Raw genomic sequence first — 19,068 nt, 5'->3', positions numbered from 1 at the left:
AATGTTAGAAAAACATCATTTTTATGCTTCAGAAAATAAACCCAAACTTTCCTGGAATAATCGTCAATGAAAGTCAACATATACCTAGCACCACCCTTAGACTGAACATGAGCTAGACCCCAAAGGTCTGAATGAATATAGTCAAGAGTACCTTTCGTTTTGTGAACTGCCGGAGAAGTGAAGCTGACTCTTTTCTGTTTTCCAAAAATGCAGTGTTCACAAAAATCAGGTGGCCCAGTACTCTGTCCGCAAAGTAGACCCCTTTTGCTCAATATGCTCAAACCTTTTTCGCTCATATGACCCAAACGCATATGTCATAATTTGGTGATGTCAGAATCAGACAATGATGATGACGAAACTGCAACCGAACCTGTGACAGTAGTTCCCTGCAGAATATACAAGCTATCAGACCTACAAGCTTTCATAACAATAAGGGCACTTCTAGAAACTTTCATAACTCCACCTTCAGCTGTGTATTTACACCCAAGAGCCTCTATGGTGCCTAAAGAGATGATATTCTTTTTAAATCAGGAACATGTCTAACATTAGTGAGCGTCCTCACAATACCATCATGCATTTTAATTCGGATTGTACCTCTACCAACAACATCACATGCGGCATTATTGCCCATCAAAACAATTCCACCATTACAAGATTCATATGTGGAAAACAAATCCCTATTGGGACACATGTGATAAGAACAACCCGAATCTAAAATCCATTCAATTTTAGACCTCGTCCTGTCATCAATAGCAGAAAAAACATTTCCAACAATCTCATCAGTTGCTACACTAACTTCAGCGGATTCAGTAGTTTTTTTCAACAAATTTTTCCTTTTGCTTTAATTTATTTTTCAATTTAAAGCAATCAGATTTAATGTGCCCCATTTTATGACAATATCTGCATTCCAAATTTCTATGTCTGGATTTAGATCTAGATTTAGATCTACTACTGTCAAATTCTCTTTTATCCATTCTCCCCCTAACAACCAGACCCTCAGCCTGATTCTCTCTACTTTCCCCAGTGATATTTCTGTCTATCTGCTCCTTAGATTTTAGTGCAGATTTAATTTCTTGATACAAAACTGTTTCTTTTCCATAAATCAAAGTATCACGGAAATGCTTAAAAGGAAGAGAACACAAGAGTAACAAAGTCTTATCCTCATCATCAATTTTTGCATCTATATTCTCCAAATACATAACCAAAGAATCAAACTTATCAAGATGCGAGAGTATAGATGTACCTTCAATCATCCGAAGCATATATAGACTCTGCTTCAAGTAGAGACGATTCTCCACTGTCCTCTTCATGTACAAGGCTTTAAGCTTGTCCAAGGCTTTAAGCTTGTCCCACATGCTCTTAGCCTTAGTCTCCGTAGCTACCTCCCGTAAAACCTCGTCAGAGAGATTTAGAATGATGCTTGATCGGGCCTTCTTATCTATACCCGCAAGCTCTTCTTTTGACATATCATCTGGAATGCTCTCGGCTCCCTGTAGTACCAAATCAACTCCGTCTTGAACCAGAATGGCCTCCATCTTGAGTTGCCACAAGCCGAAGTTGACATTTCTGTCGAATTTCTCGACAACAATCTTTGTTATTGTCATCATTGCCAAAAGATCCCAGAACCAGGCTCTGATACCAGTTTGTTAGAGCTAGCCCTAGGAAATTTACCACAATGTAATTTTGGCAACCCAACAAGACAATAAAACGGAAAGAATAAAAGCGAGACAAGAACACCAGAACACCATATATACGTGGTTCGGTCAATTGACTTTAACCTACATTCACGGACGAAAGATGAGCAAATTACTACTGCAAAAGAGGGACAATTACAAATGCCTTAGGAAGATGTTCCTAGGCTATAAAACACCCGAAAATACTAAACAAGAAAAACCAAACTATAAGTCCAAACTATTTAACTGAGTATGGACTTAAACCAAAGCAAACACTTAGGTTTTTCTTGTGGTGCCACTTATGGTACCTCTTGTGGTGCATCTGACTTCAAAGCTCAGGCCCTTATTTATAGTTCCAAGACGAGACAACAAGTCTGATTTTCCCGATGTGGGACGATGGGACTTGCCAAACTAACAAATGTTCACTTAAAATTATTTATAGAAGGCTGATATTATCCTTATGGATTAGTGTTGTAATCTTTGGATATACAATCATAAACTGTAAGAATATTTAAAATATGACAACTATGTATATCTTGAACAGAATTTCTTGTAAGTCAATTCTATTGACTCCATTTAAATTATGAACTAGTAAGAAACCTATTTTGAGGGCTCTATATATTTGGGATTGTCTTACAGAGATAAGAGTATTTAATCTATATAAAAAGAAATTAGATTTAAGAATTATTTTTAGATATTTTATTGGTTCTAAAAAAATCAAGGGATATAGATTTTATTACCATAATCATAGTATGATAATAGTAGAATATGATAATACAAGATTCCTAGAAAATGATAAAATCAATGAGAGTAAAAAATCTTAAAGGATTAATTTTAATATAGATGAGATATATGTTGATACTTCATTATTATTTCCTATTTAAGATGTTATTCCTCAAATCACTAAAAGAATTGATGAGGATGAACAACAATATAACATTAATGGGCTTCTACATATTGTTGATGCCACTGCTAATAAGCTTGTTGGACAACCACAATTGACGGTTCTAAAAAAATCTCAAAGGAAAGGGAAACCTATCATTTCATATAACTATGTTGTATATCTATAAGAATTAAGTTATGACATAAGTCATAGAAAGTAGCAATTCTGAAAAGTGGCTTGATATGATAAAAGAAGAATTGAAATTGATGGACCAAAATAGTATTTGAGAACTTGTTGAAGTGTCCAATAATTATAAAAGAGTTGATTGTAAATGGATCTTTAAAACAAAACATGACTTAAGAGGTAATATTGAATTATTTAAATCCAGACTTATAATCAAATTTTTTTCTCAAAAAGAAGACTTCTACTATAATGAGATCTTTTCTTCAATTTCTAAAAAGGATTTGTTGAAGATCATCGTGGCATTAATAGCTCATTATAATCTTAAGTTATATCATATGGATACAAAAATAATATTTCTAAATGGAGATCTAGATGAAAAAGTCTACATGGAATAACCTGAAAGCTTCATAGAAAAAGGAAAGAAAAGTTGGGCTTGCAAACTTAAGAAATCTATTTATAGTCTAAAACGAACTTTCAGACAATGGTATATAAAGCTTCATGATATCATTACTTTCTTCGAATTTACGAAAAATAGTGTTGATCAATGTATATATTTGAACATCAATATAAATAAGTTTATTATATTGATATTATATGTGGATGATATTTTGCTTACTAATAGTGATCTTGGTTTATTGTACAAAACTAATATGTTTGTTACTATGAATTTTAAGATAGTTGATATAAATGAGATGGTTTATATTACTTGTATTAAGATATTTAAGGATAAATCTCAAGGATTGCTAAAACTATCTCAAAAATGATATATTGACTAAGTCTTAGAGACATTCAGTATCAATTTTGTTTAGCTAATGATACACCTATTACCAGAGATAAAAAATTCAGTCAAAGCCAATGTCTCAATGACTTAGAAAAGAATCAAATAAATTTCTTATACATGAATATTTGAAAGTCTATTATATGTTCAAACCTATATAAGACTATGTATCAATTTTGCAGTTGGAATGTTGGCTACATACCAAAGCAATCTAGGAATGAAATATTTGAAAGTTACAAAGAAAGTAAGATATTCATATGTTTATTTACAAATTACCTCGATAGTAGGAAATCCACTTCAGGATTTATATTCATATTAGTTGGAGAATAATTTTTAGAAAAGTTCAAAGCAATCACTTATTATATCATGAAGCTAAATTTGTAAAGAAATGACTATTGAATTTCATATTTTGATGATGAAATTAACTGATGAGTTTATTGGACTAATATGCTTTTGAGATAAGTGATATAGGAAATACTTCAATCTTAGACTTGGACCACTAAAGGGCCAACAATAGAGTAAGAGAGTCAAACATTGTACCAAAAAATTATTGTGTCGAAAATTAGATGTTAAGTTGGAAGATTGCTTGATGTGTCAAAAATTAGATTTCGTACTAAAGGTTCAAGCATCATAACAAAAGGATCAGGTATTGCACTAGAAGATTGGACGTTATGAAAAAATTGACATACCAATGGAATAGGCGATATGCCAAACAAAAGGGCAATGTCTTAAGATAAAGTGTCAAAAGAAAGGATGACATGCCAAAATAGAGTACAACATGCCGAAAGCTTCATAAATGTACTTACTATGTGATTGATTTATCAAAGTCTTGATCAAGATTATTATGGATCAATTTGAGTTAGTATTAAGTTGAAACTATGTCAACTTGTAAATGAAGTCATTCGGCTTAAACTAGGACTGAATTGGGCTTGTTAGAAGGACAAAATGGTGGCCTAAACTAGGCTTAAGCGATGGTACCACTAGGCCCAAGGTGATAGTACCACTTGAGTCAATCGAAAAACCTGTTTGTGCTTTATTAGTGATTTTAGTGGTGGTACCGCTTATGTAGCAATAGTACCACCTAGGTCGATGGTAGTACCATTTCGATCGACAATAGACTAGAGCTTATATTTGTAGCTTGGTTATAACGATAGTACCACTCAATGCCTACGATAGTGCCGTCATATCCCAAAATTTTAGGGATTAAATTTTTTACTTTATTCTTGAAGCTTTTTGAGGTCTATAAATATCTCACTCAAGAATTGATGGAGCATCTATTCTTGAGCAAAAAAATTATTGTAAACTCTTATTTTGAGCATAGTTTGAGTATCTTTCTCCTCTTGAGTTTGGTTATAATTTTAAGTTATAGAAGGTAAGAGATCTTACTTAAAAAGAGAGTATGAAGGTTATCTTCTCAGTTTAAAAAAGAAAAAAAGTTACAATAAAGGTAGTCAATCTTCAGTAATTGGAAAGAAGATTAATAGTAAAAGCCAATGACCTCGAGAGATGACCTCGAGAGAAGAAGAATCGGAGTGGTCATAGTTTGAGAAATCCGAACCACTATAAATTGGTTTACCTATCTTTACTTCCTTTACTTGTGACTTAATTTTACACTACTTATTTGTAACTTTAATTTAATCAATTAAGTTTTGAAACTTGTTGATTTGTCGATGAGTTTTAAAATCAGTTAAAAATACTATTGCACTAATATACTCCTCTCTTAGTGTCATTCTAATAATGACTGCATATATATGTAAAAATATTAAAAAATATAAAATAGAAGTAATTTTAAAAATAAAAATAGGTTCCATAATAAAATTTTAAAATTAACAAATTTAATTATTAGCATGAATTTAAGCATGATTTTGATTTTTGAAGCCTAACAAGTGACAGAATTTAATAAATTCAATTCAAATTTTGAAATATGCTTCTTCTAAAATATGAAAAATTACTGAAAATATTTTAGAATATGGGAGCCAGAAAAGTGATATTTATCGTTTCACCTCAAAAACTATTAGAGTGAGACACTCTTACATTATTTAACACATACAAATAATACTTTAAAATAATTCCTTAGGTGTAAGTATGTGCAAAAACTTCCATTGGCAAATTAGTTAGTATGAAATGACTCCAAGAAAAATAATGTCCAGATAGAATCAATATACAGAAACTTATTTTAAGAAGTGAAGGAAATGTTTTGATAACTGAAACCCTTAATACCTCTTCAAGAATTTTAGGATGCCTTCTTACAGGAAAATTAAAGATGTATTTTATTTTTTCTGTGGTGATCGCAATGATGGAAGGCTGATCGAAGTTGGTTGGACAGTTCATCGAAAATTAAAAATGAGGACGATAAAATAACAGAGAGAGAGAGAGAGAGAGATGCAGTACATCTGAGTGGGTGATGAGAGAGAGAGAGAGATGCAGTACATCTGAGTGGGTGACGAATACCGTCTCTTTCAACGGGAAAAGTGAATAGTGGAGCGTGCTTGCTCAATTTGGCCGTCGCCGTCATGAAAGCGAAGCTACGAGTCGGTCAGAATGAGTGGAAGAAGATGGTGCCATCTCTGACCCCACATTGCCGAACTTGTTGTTGGTATATGGGTCTAATTCGATCTCCAAAGATTGATGGAAGTATAACGAGGGATGACAAAAAGCCGAGTGTCCTTCAAAAAAAAAAAGTATTCAATCATTTTAAGTCATATTAAGGTACCCTTTAATCGACGTCTAAATTAAATCAAATATAAATTAATGTAAAAGATCAACTAAACTGGCTAAAGGGATGGGATATTATTATTATTATTATTATTATTATGGAGAATCCAATAATTCTAGATACTATTGTTTGTAATGTATATCTTGATTGTCGTAGAACCATCAATAATTGATGAACTGATGAATTTATTTTGTTTTAATGGTTTCAATACTAACATGATTATTGATACGAGTATTAGACTATATGTACTTCTGTATTAAAGTGGTTCTTCATCATGATGATAACGTCAGTCGATCAAAATTAAACTAATACTATTATTTATTTTTTTAAATTATATATATATATATATATAATTATTTTCATTGAGTTCAAGATCCCTAATAAATTTAGTATTTCTTGATTCAACAATTCTTAGTACATGTAAGAGACAAAAAAAAAATTTATATCTTTAATAACATCATCAATAAAAAAAAATTATTGACTGTTCTAAGGTCTTGTTCTTTTTAATACGAGGATTATAAATCCTCACTTCCAATTCCACACATGCAAATGATTTAAGCTTAGTTTAAGATAATACAATGAAACCTTGTTTAAGATAATACAATGATCGTTAATACTTCATTCCAAAGGGATAAGATAAATTAGCATCACTTATCATATATTAAGCGTGTGACTCCTTTCTTTCTGCAATCTTATTTTATTGAGTTGTGTAAAGCATTATATACTCTCCAATAATATCTTCTTCAATGAACTTAACGAACAGACTCATTATTGGTCTATTTTTATGCACCTTCATAATACTCTTCTCTCTGTCTACTCTGATAATTTTAATTTTTTTATATTTATTTCTTTATTTTTGCATTGTAAACCTTAAAGGCATCAAGAGCTTTGGCTTTCTCAAATAAATATATATAATTAAATATATCTTATATAGTCATCTATAAATGGGATAAATTGTCTCTCAATAATTTATTGAGGCATAGAGTAAAAGACTCACAACATATCTCAGTGCATATAATTTCTACAGTTTCAGTATTCCTCTTTGGCAGGTATCTATCCTTAGTAAAAGACGTGTTGGATAGCTTATCTTTTATATAATTCATAAAATTTTTGAAATCAATAAAATCAAGAGTTTTAATATATTTATTCTTTCTATAAAGATATGATCTAATCTCTTGTGTCATAAACAAGAAGAATGCTTATTGATAATACGATGCTTAATTTTATTTTTTTTATCATATATTGTAAAATAGTTAAGCTTAACTTTCGAATCCAATTTTAATAATTTTTTTATTTTGTAAAATGCTAAATATAGAGTTTTCAAAATAAAAAAGCAAAACAACTTGCATGAGCCTTAAAACGTAAAGTAAGTTTCTAGAGAATTGATGCTTCAACATACATAGTGCCTTAAATATAAACTAAGTTTCAAGCATAAGTCTTGAGAGTTTTCAAGATCCAAAATTAATCTAGTTTTCTAAATAAGTCTATGAGTCCTAATTAATGCCTTCCATACTTTATTTATTTTATCTTGATTTTCTTAGATCTAGAAAGCTTATATGGTATTCATAATATGGATTAATGAACCAAAATAAGTCCATTTGTTACTAGCTATGTGTCTCTTCTTATAAATGAAATAATGAACTTTATTATCTATCTTGATACTATATTGATAATTTTTTATGTTTCTTTTCTTTATGGACACATCTTTCTTTCCACTTATTACTCTTCTTATTAGTTGCTAGATGAGCAATGTTTCTTTTTTTTATCGAAGCTTCTCATGATTCAACATCTTTTCTCTTGTACACACATAGTCAAAAGAGTTTATTAACCGGTCATTTATTTTATATATGTTATAGGAAATTTTAGATAGACCAAATTCTATAGGAAACTAATTCAATGTGAAATAAACTAGAAAAGACTTAATTATTTTTCTATTGAGATTGAGACCAAATTATATAGGAAACTAATTCAATGTGAAATAAACTAGAAAAGACTTGATTATCTCAATCTCCAAGAACTTAAGTTGAGCATCAACGTCTCTTTTTTGTATTATATGCTCACACACACACATATTTAAAATTATCAAACTTTATATCTAAAACTGTTTTCATTACAATACTAGTTTGTTTCTTATATTATGAAGTCACAAATTATTCTACTTTGTTATATTCAACAATAAAACTTCAAGTACTCTTACTGACATGAGATCTGATGAGCATTATACTTAAATGATCAGGTCACCCCCATTGCTCATATGCTATTTTCTTTCAAGTGTTTCATCCACATAATAAAAGTGTCAAGTCAAGATCTATGCACCCAAGAGACAAGAACTTTCCTAGTAAAAAAATTAATCATCACTCAAAGTAAGAAGAACAACATTAATAAGAGCAGAAGAAAAAATATATATAAAAAACTAAGAAAAATAATCAAGTTTATGCAATAAAAGAAATAATTTATATTAATAAAAATTATAATCTTTATGTGGGTAAAGGTACATTGTGCATAAAATTTACATCAAAATTTAATTAATAACATTAATAATATTACATACTTATTGATCTGAAAAAAATATATTTTAAATTAACTCTAACTCCCGCAGGGCTAAGTGGTTACCCTAAATGATAAGTCAATTATAATTTTACATGATGTCATTTATTCTTTTGTAGTCATCTTAAAGTAATTACTTTACAATGTGACCATCGATTAATCAAAATTATATTACAACTTAGGATATTATGGCTACTCTTAGATTATAAATATTAAAATATTATATGACATCTCATAGTAAACTCATGAATAAATTCTCATGTTGATACATAACGTAAGAAATAATTGAAATCACATTGAGCTAATACATCTATAACAAGTCACATATAATCCTTTTTAAGAGAATCTCAACAAATATAGCAAAGTGCAATTTTAATTTGTTCAAAAGACTTATCTATTACACCTTATATAACAAGAAAAGAACTGCAATGTACATGTACTCAAAAAGATAATCTCAAAATATCGACTTTCAATCTCTCTAAAATAACATAAAAGAATCCTTTTATTTTATATAACTAAAAAATCATTCAATCGTTTTAAGCATTATCAACTTACATTTCACAGTATATACATCCCCTAAAAATTAATTTTATTCTCTTAAGTAGTATCAAATTGACAAAACCAATACATCCATTTTATAGCATCTATAATGGTTGAAATGAGAAAAGCATGAACACAACAAACACATTGTGAAACAAGAATAGGAGGACTATTCGATAATATCAATTAGAATAAAATTAGTTATTGACTAACATAAATCATTTCCATCAAAGAAACATATCATATTTATACTTTATGTTCTAAACAACATGGATGAAGTACGGTTCTGATACCAATAATATTAGCAAAATAATTCATATATCGAATATGTAGTAGAATATAATCTCTACCCAATTCACTATATTTCATGAAATACTTAATACAACATTATCCTTAATGTTTTTGTCTATCATGAAAAGCAATTGAAAGTAATTTTGGTAACATCCTCATTTGTGACTAGTAAAACTAACTTTATCTGATCAGTAACCGTTATGATAAATGTTATTGAAATCATAATTAGAGATATAGACCATATCAAGTGTCTTGTAGGATTTCAATGATTGAGGGATTCTGGTTGAGAAAACAATTCAACAGCCAACAAGTCAGGAGGATCACAAATTTGGTACTTCCCGGAGAGAGAAACTTGAAGAGTCATAATTTAGTAGATCATGCAACTAAACAAGTCCCATACTTTCCCACAGAGATGCTAAGATTAACCTCAGGATAGGAAACATTACCTGCAGTCTTTAATAATTAGAAGCATCTCTTATGCCTCAACTTGAAGCACATGTGTGATCTTTAACAAAAAAAAACCTACAAGTTACATGCTCTTCCAATCAGATGAACTGTAAACTGTTGGTAAAAGATGCACTTGCAAGCTGGTGGTAAAGCACGGCAAAGAATTATATTTGCACCGAAACCAGGCTCAGCATGGAGGGATTACAGGTATAACAACTGATTGGTATAAAAACTAGAAATTATAACAGCACTTTCAATAAGAATTTTTAAGTTATATTACAGAGAAGAATAATATGATACTGTTACTCTCATTGCTGAGACTCTTGATGGCAAAAACTACAAGTCCCCAGATTATTGAACAACTCAGCAGATGTGAGCATGCAGAAGATGTTTTACAATGCACAGGTCATTGCTATCACACAGTAATCACCCTATTACAAATTTACCACTCATTTTTAAGAAAGAAAAAGATAAAAAATACTAATTCTGAATGAAATCAAGTTAATATAGAAAAAATGATAATGATAAGAAAATACAAAACCAAGCAATTCTATAAAGAAAAGAAAAGTAAAACACACAAGGTAAAAATGAAGCAACCTCTGAAGACGCATCAGCCACATTTCCAACTACTGAATATAGTATACAGTTGTGGGAGCTCAGACTATATGAGCCTCTGTCCTGAACGTAAATTATGAACCTTCATCAACCAGATCCTACAGAAGTAGCATAAATCAGATTACATACAAGATAATTCATAAGATTTAACTAAAATGAAGTGACTAACTTTAGCGCATCAAGTTTATTATTTTAGGAAACAACCAGCTACGATAGAAATCAATGTCTGGTCAGGTTTATTGTGCCAAATCCCCAGAGTAATTATTGGTCCCCACATGGTGCAAATAAGTTTCCTAGTCATTCATAATCATGAAGAGAATCAAGAAAATCCTGGTGTTTCATTTCCAATTTAAGCAATGTTTTTCAGCTGAGATATGCCTTCATATGTCCTAAAAACATCATAATTGCAAAAGTTTACAGGTTTGTTCCACCAATATTGACTTGTGACAACATAGTGGTACCAGTATATTAAGGATAGGTACTTGGCCACCAAAAAAATTGATATTAAATCATGCGATAACACTAGTGGCATTAGACATGATACATACTGACAGCGCATACTAACAACTGATTAGGTTGCCACTGAATACATGGTTGTGTATGGCCTATGAGAAGTTCAGTAGCAAGGAAAATAATTGCATGAGCAAAAGGCAGGCATGCATTATTAGTTAAAACATAAAAGTTATGCTGATTAGCCAATAGCTTATTTGATTTCAGTTTGATAATCTTGCCTGGTTCCACATGAGTTGGGCTGGCTAATAAGACCAGTTGGACAGAATCTTCCCTGATGCCCTTAATTCTTGTTTGAAACATCCAATTTAAGTAAATTGTTAGCTTTAAATATCCAGAATGTGTTGATTAAGAACAAAAAAAATCACTTCATTATCTTTTGTGCTAATTTGACTCCTACATTATGTCTTCTGATAATGATCATATAAATTTATGAGTTCACTATGCATCACAAGTCTTCAAATTGAAGTGCTTTATATGGACATCATTAATGTGGTATTCTTACAGTTATCAGGATAAGATACCAACTAGTTTGGTATTGAAGTGGGATTTGATTGACATAAAAATCAACAATCCCTTAAAGACCTGCCACTCAAGGCCCTTACAGGAGTGTCATTATTCTCTTAGCATACACTGCAATATCCACTTGCTGCTTTATTCAATTACGGCAATCTCGTAAGAAGAAAAATGATTCATCAGCCTAGGGTTTTAGACCAAAATTACTTGATAGTTCCAAATAAACATTGTACTCTTTCTTTAACAAAAAATAATAGTTTACCTAATACAAAATCATTCATCAAATTTATTAAACAGTGGCTGCCTCATCTCAATTATCGTCATATTCTTTCAATAAACTATTTTAACAGGAGGCCAGCTTTATTTTCAGTATTTTTGTCAACATAAGCAAAATCCTCATTCATAACTTCAAGAGTTAGCTTCATCTACCTATATTCTTTTTAAGAATCAGATCTTCAATGAAACAATAATTTAGGTCCAACTAAAAGTTCCAACTAATTACTGAATCAGATTTTCCAAATAAGAACGACCATTGCAGCCTTAAATTAAACAGTTGGACTTCACTCCATGAGACCAATAATTTCCTAAAAACTGGATCAGTGTCATAATTTTATGCATCCTACATCAGCAGATACTATGATCGATGTTGTCATATTCATGAGCAACAATTTGGTATGGATAGCCTTTAGAGGTATAGCATGATCATGCATAATCTTGATCAATAATATTAACGAAGCTCTTTAAAGATAGAGAAATGAAAAAAAATAATAGTAGGAGGACAACAACATACCAAGCAAAAGATGAACCTATTAGCAATCATGGCCAATCAAAATGAATTGGAAGAGAGTCCTAAGGTGAGTATCATGCTCAAAGATTAAAAAAATAACCACATTAATTATGCAAATCACAACCAAACACAACCATTTCACCATTTTCCACATATCATGTTGTATCTACCACACATCCTATGGGATGTGGCATAAGCCAATATCTTCTTCTATTTGTCTCATTACTCCATGCTTCATTGAAGATAAAAAATCATATTTCCAATCATGGGGCTAGATCATGTTACATCGCCTAATGACCTCACAATATGATTGTGCATATACTTATTACTAAGAGATGCTATCTGTTACCTTTTTCAGGTTTTACTATTACATGTATCTAAGTTTTGCTTATACCAGAACCAAAGATGGGATTATTTGGATTTATGCCAATTTCTGTTGTTCAGTGAATATGTGGTACTTCAAATTTAAATTCCCAAGGTGCTAAATCCAAAGGGAATTTTATGTTGGACACATGATAAAATGTGAAAAATGAAACAACTAAATGTACAGAACATCAACCGTACGGTTGATTAATATCCAGAAGATTATAATAGCATAGCAATCATATACAACTGTATCTTTCCAAAGAACAAGTTCAAGATAGGAGTCTTCAGATTGTACTGTTCACGGCTGAATTTAGTTAATTCATTGTAAATGAATAACCATAAAAGCCAACAAACTTTACGAAAACAAAGCCATATGTCCCAACTATTAAGCTAACAAACTTTGAATTCAGAATATTTGTTACCTTAAAATATATATTGCTTTGATCTTGGAAGTATCATGCTCACTCACAATGATCATCCATTATCATTAACCTCTTGAAGAGACACCTCTTAAATTATAATATTTTCTACATATACCTAATATGCAAGAATCAGGTCAAGTGACTTTGAAAATATTGCTTGTCATATGCATAAAACTAAATTTAGTAAAATCACAAGAAGTACAATTGATTTTTAAATGAAAATAAAGAATATGAACGACAGCATGCTAGTAGTAAGGTACATGTTGCTAATGCATGCACCGTGTATGGTGCAATGAAATGGTACCACATATGCACATGTAACTGGAAACACTTAATCACTGACAAGTACATCAAATGAATGTTGCGATAATCAATATGCTAGATGACACTAGAAAAAACTAAGGGACACCAAATGACTTAAGTATTGAACAAGCAACCATATAGATTTAAAATGAGATTCCAGAGGACCACACCATGAGGACGAATAGCAGAATCATCTGGAGCCTCAGGATTACATTTCAGGTAAGGGTGGGTGATCCAAAAGGATAAATAGGGGTTTAAAACAATTTGCAAGTAATGAGAAGCACCTGAGTCAATGCACTATAGAAGAAAATAAAGGTGATGATAGGCATAGCAAAAAGTTTGGTCGTTGTAGCAAAAGTAGAAGCACAATAATGATGGGCTTGGCTGAGGCGGCAAAAGTCGCAAACCCAAGGCCAGGGTCAAGCATATGATTTAGCAGAAAATGGTTCTTTGTCCAGATTGACGCAGTTTGCCTTTTTTATTTTCTTATTGAGGATATTAAGATCAATAAATATTGAGAAGCCAAAGAATTTGAATAATTTATCTAGTCAAATGAGGAGCTTTTAAGATGAAAGGAAGGAGCTGCATTAAGGAAGGCATCAGGTATGGAAGCAAGAAGAACATGACTCCCAGAATGTCTAACATATAATAAAAGGCAATTTCATATGTCATTCCGTATGCACAGATACAAAAAAGCAAATAGCTTCATCAAGTGCTATGGAGGTGCTTTTGTGCTTCATCATAACATATATGCAAATATCAATAAGATCCTCAATTTTCATGGGAAAAAGTAAATAACTAAAGTAAATTGAAAACAAGAAACTTCTGTGTCTAAAGAAATGGTGGACACAAACATAGAGACTAAGGATGGTCATGCTAACATAAACAAACTGTAAAATTGCAATCAGAGTCATCATCATAGCATATATGACTATTGGTCATCCTCATCAGTCTAATAGAGATTTTGATACAGCAGCATTAATCAAACGTCTATTCTAATAAAATGGTACGCATCTCTCTCACATCTCATCCTTAAACAGACTAAAGCCTTCACCTTTTATAAGTCAACCCTGAAGTGACATGTTATTATGAAAAGGAGCTTTCCTGGATAAAACATTCTGCAATGATATCAAGGAAAGTTAGCCGTTTCTAGTACTTCTAGTCTTCTACCACCCGTTTATACAGCTATAGTTCACCATGTCGCTGACAGAGGTTAGATTCAGAGAATTATAGAGTTTTGGCAAAAGAGAGCCACCATAGAAAATATTGAATAATTTTTGGAGACCAACATTGTGTTAGTATTTCTTCTAGTATAAAAGATTATTTAACCCTCAGTTAATAACTACTAAATTGCAGTTATACCCCAGTACAAAAGGTTAAAAATATGCTAAACTTGTTAAGAATACAATGGCTTACACAGAAAAGAAAGGCTGAAGACAAATTAATTTCATTTATCTCACAATATTTCCAGGTGTTTACCATATGCACCTTGGTTATTTCTAAAAGAACTTCTCATATCTTCTCTGCTCCTATGACAAAACAAAAATTCTGAGATGTTAGTCAAAGACTTACATTACAGATAGAACTTGTAAAGACTCAAGCTATATGATGCTCTTGTCGAGTGATTCCAATTTTCCGTAATTCATGCAGATCACAAGCTATCTGTTGAAGAAACCGAACACCAGCATCACCATTTCTAAGTGAGTTGATAGCATGTTCAAGAAAATTACGATCTGACTCAAGTGCCTCCAACCTCTGACTTAAACATGACACTTCATCCTCAAGAGCAACTAAGTCACTCTTGTTAACTACTTTCAAGTACTTGTCAATGTCAAAGCTGTCTTCATGGTTTCCTTGAAAGGAACTTGAAGGTTTCCTGGATAACTTTTCATCCATTAAAATCCCTCCTACCTGACTATTTTCAAGGGGACCATCTTTCTGATACAGGTGCTCTGGACCTGCAGATGCAATCTTGTCAGAGTACCAACCATTTGTGCCCACACCATCTTCTGACACTCTGTTTCTTTGTATAAAATCTTCACCTTGAATATCTGTACATGTGTTTTCAGGAAATCCATTTTCATCATCATTCACTAATAAACTAGAACCATCATCAAAAACACCATGATTGGAAAAAAGATGAAGCTTTTTCTCCAACTTCACCAAACAATTTGATAGATACGCCTCCTCATCTTCAAAACATGATAAGGGATTCTTCAAACTATCAAAGTTACTCCATCTGGAATCTCGATGCATTACATGATTTTCCCTATATTTGTTACATGATTCAAGTTCCTTATCATGGAAATTACCATTCAGTTCCACTGCTTGACCATTGGATAATTTATCTGTAAAGCTTTTCCTATAGATTTCCATCTCAGCTTCCAAATCTTGCATTTCTTTCTCTCTTTGAGTAAGCAACTCATTGCATTTCTGAAGTGCTTCATGGTCATATTCAGCTTGCTCTTCCATCATTCTTTGGTAATGCAGAGCCTCCATTTGCATAGCAGCCTTCTCCTCTTGCAACCTAGTAATCATGGCCATTGCTTGATTTGCCGCAATTGCTGAAGCACTTCTTTCTTCTTCTAATTCCTTGTAGAGAAGGTTTATGGACTTCCTGTCCAACTCAACCTGCCTCTTTAGTCTCTCAAATGCACTTTCCCCTTCCACCTCACTAACAAAACTTCCATCTAGTGACTCTAAGCCTGACTCGTTCCTCTCAAGAGAGAGCGTCTTGGTTATGTTCTGCAAAACAGATTCGTCATCTTGTCCATATACTCGAGGACTAGGAGTCATTTCATGCCATGGAGACTCAAGGCCCCGAGATGCAGATATTTGAGAAATTAGCAGTTTCAGATCTTCCTGAACCCTAGAAGAATCCTTTCCCATAATAACATCAGCAAACCTAGGAGATGGGAAGCTTCCCTTAGCACCAACAGCAAGCTTATACGCATCATTCAGATCCATATGATTACTCATAGATTGACCAGGGTCACTTGCATCATGGCTTATCCCCAAATCGATGTCCTTTGCACACCAATCCTTCACATCATCCACATAAGTAGTATTGACACATGCAGCATCACTTTGCTCCAACTTATCTACTTATAACAAGAACAAGAATTGAAAGGTTAGCTAAGGAATTATATAGAGAATATAGATTCAGTAGAGTTATGGATTACAGCTTACCTTTTACATTTGAGTCCTCCACAGGAACTTCTTGGGGATCTTTTGACACAAATTTAGATTGAGGGGGCTTAGCATTGATTTCGATTTGGTTCCAATTGCTATCCTTTGGAATATGTCCAGCAGCACCAGAAAATGAAATTTCTAATACATCATGGAGCTCACCTACACATTTTTGCTTCTCAGAAACTGATTCAGAAGGCTCGTCAATATCTGGGGCAGAGTGAATCAACTTTTGCAAAGCTTTATTGTCTGAAATACTAACTGGATCAGAGTAATTTAATTTTCCTATTGTTTTATTATCTGAAACACTTCCAATATCTGTGGCATTCTCTGGTTCTACATTTTGATACATCAAATCATCCTTGGCATTTTCAGCTCCATGAGCCAGAGATTTTCCTTTACCATCATCTATATGCTGGAGTTCTGAGTCAGAGTCAGTAGTAACTTTAACTTCACTGTGTACAATGTGAGAGAACTCGTCTAATCCTTGATTCCTCAAATGGTCAGATGTTGGGGAAACCAAAGTTTTTTCTCTAGTCTTTCTCATCCCATCTCCAGTTAAACTTGACAAAGAAATGTCAATTTCGGAAACATCAACTTCGATGGATTCATCCTCAAGCAACCTAATGGCATGAAGTTTATGTTGGAGAGGCTCAGCACAACATGCACAAATTATTTTGACAGGAGAGCAATTTGTCGCATCCTTCTTCAGAAAAGGGACATTCACCAAATCATCCTCATCACGCACATGGAGGCCATCACCATCAACATACTGAATGTTCTCTCTATAATCAAAATGTCTTCCAAGATTACCTACCAGAGATCTGCAAGTTTCAGGTTTCAATGAGAGGAGACAAGCCTTGCACATGGTGTGAACATCAGCAAGCTTCCCGTGAGCATGACACAAGGCCAGTGATGAGATCTCTGATCTGTGGGTTTCACAAATTAAATCTAGATAGAAGTCCAGTTTCTCACTTCCAAATATGTGATCTAGCCTTGAGCAGAATATACAAGGTGTTTGTAGCTTGCATATACGAGAGAATTTTGTCACCATGTAGGAAAACCAGGCATCAAAGAGTAATAGAAGCATCAATATCCATTCAAGAATCGCCAAAGACAAAGCAGATGAGAATCGCTTGAAACCACTGATGTGAGCCCTTGAACCCATCCCTAGCCGGTTTTACATCAACTTCTCAGGGCACCTATATAGGCGGCACCTATATAGGCGGAGAGATGAAACAGCCCGCAAACTTCAGGAGTAGAGCAAATTGCAGTTGTTCTTCGTGAATCCCAACTGACAGTTGCCACTGAAAACATCAACATGTTGACATCAAGATCTAGAATACCATTCAGAATTTTCAACAATAGGCATCAATTTATTCAATTCATCCCCATGAAATATACACAAACTGGAGAATTCAAGCAAATTCCTACTAGCAGAGACATCAATAAGATATCAATACACAAAAGAAGATATGCATGAGCAAACTGATGAATAGCAATCAAACCATAAAGAAGCACAGATCAAAAGTATACTCTTTTCCCAAAAGAATATATATAAAGTTCTTTCTTTTGATGATTATACCAAAAGCTAAAGCATCAATAGACGGTATATGCCAAATAACAAGAGCAGATCTCGATCACCCAAATAAAAACCGATATCAAGAAAAAAAGCGCCAATTTTTCAATCAAATCAACGGGGAAAGCGATCGAGCTACCAAGGAACAGAACCAAGGAGACAAAATTGGATGAACCATGCAGTTGAAGGATACCACGCAGGTCAGCCAATCAAATCCAGCAAAGAGAAAAGATAAATTAAAAAAAAAAGGAAAGCAATGGAAATAAGACATTTTCCAGACTTCTTCCGCAGCCGACGAGCGAAGAGAAGAGGATGCGACCGGTGGAATCGGGTCTACTAGGGCAAGAGAAAGACAAAAGCAACCGAAAGGTGAGGCCATCACCTCCCACCACTCTCCTTCCCAGTCTCCGTTATTGACATTATTCCGAGGCGCTGACGTCGAATGACGAAAAGGTCGGCTGGGATCGCGAGATAACGACACGGCACCTACCGAAAGGCGATAGGCTAAAGCCAACCCAGCTAAATTTCCATGTCCACGGACGAGACAAAAGTCAGTAAACGCCTTCGAGATATCGAGTTAGATCGAGGAAGAGAAGATAGATTTTAGGGTTTTACCTCTCCGAGGGATCGGACCGGCGGCCATTGGAGTCGACAAGGAGAAGAAGGCTGCCTTGCGATCTGTTCCAAGGGAGGAAAGCGGAGACGGGCAAAGAGATTTATAGG

The 19,068-nt window shown here is 33.1% G+C and overlaps 1 protein-coding gene across 8 annotated transcripts; it reads right to left on the bottom strand.

The window, feature by feature from the left end:
- Positions 1 to 10,278: 10,278 nt before the first annotated feature.
- LOC135584271 (myosin-binding protein 1-like) lies at positions 10,279 to 18,864 on the bottom strand. 8 transcript variants are annotated; one of them, XR_010495924.1, is made up of 5 exons: positions 18,615 to 18,772; positions 16,767 to 18,073; positions 15,150 to 16,681; positions 13,275 to 13,389; positions 10,279 to 10,771 (listed from the first exon to the last, which is right to left on the bottom strand). XR_010495924.1 is itself a non-coding variant. In XM_065148349.1 (4 exons), exons 2-3 carry the CDS (start codon positions 17,932 to 17,934, stop codon positions 15,174 to 15,176), a joined length of 2,676 nt encoding a protein of 891 aa, XP_065004421.1. In that variant the 5' UTR covers positions 17,935 to 18,073; positions 18,728 to 18,864; the 3' UTR covers positions 10,279 to 10,771; positions 15,150 to 15,173. The 8 variants fall into 8 exon arrangements, 7 of the variants coding, with proteins under 7 accessions (XP_065004421.1, XP_065004417.1, XP_065004424.1 ...); XM_065148349.1 differs by lacking the exon at positions 13,275 to 13,389 and having other exon boundaries at positions 18,728 to 18,864; XM_065148345.1 differs by lacking the exon at positions 13,275 to 13,389.
- Between the last annotated feature and the right edge of the window lie 204 nt (positions 18,865 to 19,068).

Source organism: Musa acuminata, chromosome BXJ3-4 (assembly GCF_036884655.1).
Source record: "Musa acuminata AAA Group cultivar baxijiao chromosome BXJ3-4, Cavendish_Baxijiao_AAA, whole genome shotgun sequence".
Taxonomy (NCBI): Eukaryota; Viridiplantae; Streptophyta; class Magnoliopsida; order Zingiberales; family Musaceae; genus Musa; species Musa acuminata.
Note: the sequence above shows the minus strand (reverse complement) of the source record. Positions and strands in the feature narration are given on the sequence as shown.